The sequence below is a fragment of the Protobothrops mucrosquamatus genome, unplaced genomic scaffold, assembly GCF_001527695.2.
Source record: "Protobothrops mucrosquamatus isolate PMUCROS unplaced genomic scaffold, P.Mucros_1.0 scaffold6154, whole genome shotgun sequence".
NCBI classification, from domain to species: Eukaryota; Metazoa; Chordata; class Lepidosauria; order Squamata; family Viperidae; genus Protobothrops; species Protobothrops mucrosquamatus.
In genome coordinates, this window is record NW_015391989.1 from 31,556 (window position 1) to 37,605 (window position 6,050).

General features: G+C 43.6%; 1 protein-coding gene across 1 annotated transcript; it reads right to left on the bottom strand.

Annotated features, from left to right (window-relative positions):
• Positions 1–1,796: 1,796 nt before the first annotated feature.
• Positions 1,797–4,337, bottom strand: LOC107300106 (GTPase IMAP family member 7-like). Its single transcript, XM_015829448.1, has 2 exons — positions 4,263–4,337; positions 1,797–2,681 (listed from the first exon to the last, which is right to left on the bottom strand). Exons 1-2 carry the CDS (start codon positions 4,279–4,281, stop codon positions 2,014–2,016), a joined length of 687 nt encoding a protein of 228 aa, XP_015684934.1. The 5' UTR covers positions 4,282–4,337; the 3' UTR covers positions 1,797–2,013.
• Positions 4,338–6,050: the final 1,713 nt, after the last annotated feature.

Consider the following 6,050-nt stretch of genomic DNA (forward strand, 5'->3'; position numbering starts at 1 on the left):
GAAATAAATAGAAATAGAAATAATAGAAATAGAAATAAATAGAAATAGAAATAATAGAAATAGAAATAATAGAAATAAAAATAATAGAAGTAACAATAGAAATAATAGAAATAGAAATAGAAATAGAAAGAAATAGAAATAGAAATAAATAGAAATAGAAATAATAGAAATAGAAATAACAGAATAGAAATAGAAATAGAAATAAATAGAAATAGAAATAAAAAGAAATAATAAAAATAGAAAGAAATAGAAAGAAATAGAAATAGAAATAAATAGATATACAAATAAATAAAAATAGAAATAATAGAAATAGAAATAGAAAGAAATAGAAATAGAAATAATAGAAATAGAAATAAATAAAAATAGAAATTGAATAGAAATAGAAATAATAGAAATAGATAAAGAAAGATATAGAAATAGAAATAATAGAAATAGAAATAGAAATAACAGAATAGAAATAGAAATAATAGAAATAGAAATAATAGAAATAAAAATAAATAGAAACAAAAATAATAGAAATAGAAATAGAAATAGATATACAAATAAATAAAAATAGAAATAATAGAAATAGAAAGAAATAGAAATAGAAAGAAATAGGAATAGAAATAATAGAAATAGAAATAAATAAAAATAGAATAGAAATAAATAGAAATAATAGAAATAGAAATAGAAATAACAATAGAAATAATAGAAATAGAAATAAATAGATATACAAATAAATAAAAATAGAAATAATAGAAATAGAAATAAATAGAAATAGAAATAAATAGAAACAGAAATAATGGAAATAGAAATAGAAATAGAAATAAATACAGAAATAATAGAAATAATATAAATAGAAATAAACAAATAGAAATAGAAATAAATAGAAATAGAAATAAATAGAAATAGAAATAAATAGAAATAGAAATAAATAGAAATAGAAATAATACAAATAGAAATAAATACAAATAGAAATAAATGGAAATAGAAATAATAGAATTCTTTATTGGCCACGTGTGATTGGAATATACAAGGAATTTGTCTCCGGTGCTTAAGCTCTCGCTGTGCGTACAAGCAAGAACTGGTAAATCATGATGGTAAATCATAAAACGCGATCATCCTAAATCATAAGATACAGCGCTTAGTGATAGACATAGGATACTAAATAAGCAACCGATATATAAATCATAATAGGATACTAAATAAAAGCAATCGACATAAATCATAATAGGATACTAAATAAAAGCAATCGACATAAATCATAATAGGATACTAAATAAAAGCAATCGACATAATTCATAATAGGATACTAAATAAAAAGCAATTGACGTAATCATGAGATACAAATAGCAAAGTTACAGTTATAAGAAGCTAAGAAAATCGGTAATAGCAAAGAGGGGCTGCCCCAAAGAAGAGGGAGTCAAGCTCTTCTCCAAAGCGCCTGAAGGCAGGACAAGAAGCAACGGGTAGAAACTAAATCCAGGAGAGACGCAACCTGGAACTAAGGAGAAACTTCCTAACTATGAGGACAATTCACCAGTGGAACTGCTTGCCACCGGACGTTGTGTGCGCTCCATCACTGGAGGTTTTTAAGAAGAGACTGGACAGCCACCTGTCTCAAATTGTATGGGGCCTCCTGCTGGAGCAGGGGATTGGACTAGATGACCTCCGAGGTCCCTTCCCGTTCTATTCTGACGGAACCTATGGGGATTCTCAGTCATCCACGCCAGGGCTATCCCAAAGGTGCTTTTCCAAAAGGCCACTGGACTTTCTCGGTGTTTTTCCTCGGAAGACATTTCGCTTCTCCTCCCAAGAAGCTTCTTCGGTCGGAACCGAAGACCCGTCAGAAACCGAGGAAGCTTCTGGGCCGTGAAGCGAAATGTCTCCAGGGGGAAAAACGAAGTCCAGTGGCACTTTTGGGGGGAAACGAGAAAAGCGCGCCTTTGGGATAACGGCGCAGCCCGAGGGATCCAGGGCCGCCACCTCCGGTCCAGACGTGCCAGAACGGCGTGTCTATCCGGAGCGCCAAAATCACAGGATGTTGCACAGCCATCCGGGGACGCTCTTTTTGTCCTCCTCCATCATGTCCTTGGTGTAAAAGGGGCTGGAATTGTTCTGGCGCACGAGCTCGTCCACCATCCGGATCAGCTCGTCGACCTGATCCTGCCGTTCCCGCCCCACCGCCTTGTTGTTGAAGGCCAGGCATCGGTTCCCGCAACTCTGAATCTGATCCCTCAGCGCCCGCAAGCTCTCGTTGTCGTTGCTGTCCTCGGACAGCAGTTCGTGAAGAGAGCGCCCCTCCAGATCCTCCTTCCGGGTGAACAAGACGATCATGTAAGTCTTCGCTTTGAGGCTGAAGATGTCTTTGAGGAGTTTAGCAACCTCTATCTCCTCCCGGCTGAAACGGCTCAGGCAGATGACCTGGAGGATGACGTGGGGACCCGGAGAGCAGAAGTCCAAGCATCTTCTCACTTCCTTAACGGTCACCCGCCGCGAGTATTTCGTATCGAAAAAGCCCGGCGTGTCGATCACAGCCACAATCCTATTATCCAGGAGGGTCCCCATGGCCATTTTACATCTGGCAGTGACGGACCTGGGCACCATCTTGGAGGTGAAGGCTTCCTTCCCTAAAATGGTGTTGCCGGTGGCACTTTTCCCGTTGCCCGTTTTGCCGACCATGACGATCCTCAGGTCTGAAACTGGAAGGGGGAGAAAGGGACAAATCGGTCAGCGGCGTCCCGTCGCTCGCACGGGAGAGAATTGAGGGGAGAAAACGGCAAGAAGAAGGCGACGGGCAACAGGGAGAAAGCACAACTGCTTCGAGTCAAAATAGGCAAGAAGAAACAGTCCCGCCTCTCAAAAAGGGCACCGTAAAAAACAGATTAGGAACACGAGTCAAAATAGGCGAGAATAAACAATCCCGCCTCTCAAAAAGGGCACCGTAAAAAACAGATTAGGAACACGAGTCAAAATAGGCGAGAAGAAACAGTCCCGCCTCTCAAAAACAGCACCGTAAAAAACAGATTAGGAATACGAGTCAAAATAGGCGAGAATAAACAATCCCACCTCTCAAAAACAGCACCGTAAAAAACAGATTAGGAATACGAGTCAAAATAGGCGAGAATAAGCAATCCCGCCTGTCAAAAAAGGCACCGTAAAAAACAGACTAGGCATAGGCGAGAATAAACAATCCCACCTCTCAAAAATGGCACCGTTTTTGACCCAGGAAACTACAGGCCTAAAAGCCATACGGCATTCCCTGGGAAGATTCTGGAAAAGATAATCAAGCGACGATGATCTGGCAAATACCTAGAGGCAAACAAGGTCATAACCAAAAGCCAACATAGGTTTGTCCAAAACGGACAAACGTTTGTGCCTTGTTCGACGAGGTGAAAGAAATTAGCGGATCAGAGAAATGCTGTGGATACACATACCTGGGTTTCAGCAAGGCGTTCGAGAGAGTAGACCACAACCTACTTCTTGGTAAGATAGAGAAAAAAAATGTGGGACACGCAGCATCGCCACCCGACGGATTTGTAACTGGCTGACGAAGCCGTACTCAAACGAGTCATCCTTAACGGTGCGATGTCCACATGGAGGGAAGTAAGCAGAGTTGGTACCACACGTTTCTGTCTTAGGCCCCAAATGCCTGCGACGCTTGCACAATTTGAGGCCCCGAACGCCCCCGATGCTCACGAGTGGGACTGTGCACACGCAAACACACATGTGCACCAGCCAGCCTCTCAAGGACCCGGTTGTTTACACAAGTGGGGCCAAGAGCACCTGCGAGACTCGCGCGAGAAAGACCCTTAGCACCTGCGAGACTCGCACGAGGCCCTTAGCGCCTGCGAGACTCGCACGAGTGAGGCCCATAGCACCTGTGAGACTCCCGCATGTGAGGCCCTTAGCCCTGCGAGACTCGCACGAGTGAGGCCCTTAGTGCCCGCAAGACTTGCGTAAGTGGAGCTGTGTACCCGCATACACACGCACGAACCAGCCAGCCACTCAAGGGCCCGGTTCCTCACGCAAGTGGGGCCCAGAGTGTGACACACGGGTGAGGCCCAGAACACCCACAACACTTGCGCGAGTGAGTCCCCAAATGCCCGCGACGTTCGCGTGAATGGGGCTGTGCCCGCGAGCACACACGCGCGCACCAGCCAGCCGCTCATGGGGCCCGGTTGCGAGTCGGCCACGGACCGTCGTAGGCTGCAGCCGAGACCCCCTGAAGAGCGGCGCGTCAGAAGACGGCACCTCCCACCCTTCTCCTAACCGAGATTCACCTGATTCAGCCGCACCCATCTTGCCAGCAGCTGGAGTCTCTTCCGCCAATCGTCAGGGTTTCTGAAGGAAAGAGCAAACTGAGATGGGAGTGAGTGGTTCAAGAAGCAAGGGGGGTGCAGCAGCACGGGAGAAAGAGCAGGGAAAAAAGAAAGGAGGCGAGGCCAAGCTGCGTCCCGGAGAGCAGAGGCAGCCTTCAAAGACCGCCCGTTTGCAAACCTAAATACCAGGCAGTCCTTGAGTTACAACCACAGTGGCGTTCCACATTTCTGTCGTTAAGCGAGGCATCGCTTAAGTACGTTTGGCCCCATTTTCCCGCCTTCCTTGCCGTAGCTCTTCAGTGGATCGCCGTCGGTCACCCGGTCGTTAAGCAAACCCGGATTTTCCCCATTGACGTGGCTCGCCGGAAGGTCGCAAAAGGGGACACGGCCACGGTGACAAATACGAACCCATTGCCCGGCGTCTTAAAAAAAACGACTCACGCTTACGACCGTTGCCGCATTCCCCGGGGCCCCATGACTAAAATTCGAGTGTTTGGCCACCGGCTCGTCTTTCTGACGCTTGTCGTGTCCGGGGGACGCACCGCGATCCGCTTTTGCGACCTTCTGACAAGCGAAGTCGACGGGGAAGAGCCCGATTCACTTCACGACCGGCTGACTGACTTAACGACGGTAGGGATTCTCTGAACAACGGGGGCAAGAATGGGCGTTAACACGGGGGACAACACCCATTTAGCGACCGAAATGGGGAACTCCCTTGCGGTCGTAACTGGAGGACCGCCAGTCTTCAAAATCGATCCTCATTTCGAGTCCGTTTTGGGAAGATGCGGCCGGAGCGGCAGGGCTTTAAAAATGGGGGGGGGTCCAGATTGCTGGGGGGGGTCCTTGGGCCTTCTGGGTCTCCTCCCCCTGCCCCCCCCCAAAAACACCAGCCACCTCCCCTTTTGGCCTGTGGCGTTTCAGCTCTGCTCTCTCAGGGCGGAGCGGTTTAGGAAATCCCGGGGGGAGCCATGAAACGAGGATATTATGGGCTGGGAAGTCAGGCGGATTTTTGTTCCCCTATTAAAAAAAACAAAAAAAAATAAGGGTTTTGTTTGGGGGGGAGAAGTTTAACCATTTGGGGTCCAGGCAGATTTATGTAAATAATCTCTTTACGTTCTATTTATATCCCTTCTGTTTCCATTGTTAATTACGTTAATGGAGGGGATTCAAAGGGAATAAGGGGAGTCTATGACTTACGATTATCTATCTATCTATCTATCTATCTATCTATCTATCTATCTATCTATCTATCTATCTATCTTTCTATCATCTGTCTATCTTACTATTTCTATATCTATCTATCTATTTCTATCTCTATATCTATTTCGAACTATCATCTATCTATATCTCTATATATCTATCTCTATTTCTGTCTATCTATCTATCTAATCTATATCTCTATCAATTTATCTCTACCTCTATCTATCTCTATCTATTTCTATCACCTATCATTCTATTTCTATATCTATTTCTATCTCTATCTATATATCTATATATCCATCTCTATCTATCTCTATCATATCTATCTCTCTATCATCTATCTATCTCTATCTATTTCTATCATCTATCTGTCTATTTCTATCTGTATCTATCATATCTATCTATATCTATTTCTGTCTATATATCTATCTATATTTCTCTGTGTATCTATCTCTATCTATCTATCTCTGTCTCTATCTATCTATCTATTTCTATCATCTATCTGTCTATCTTACTATTTCTATATCTATATTTTTCTATCTCTATCTA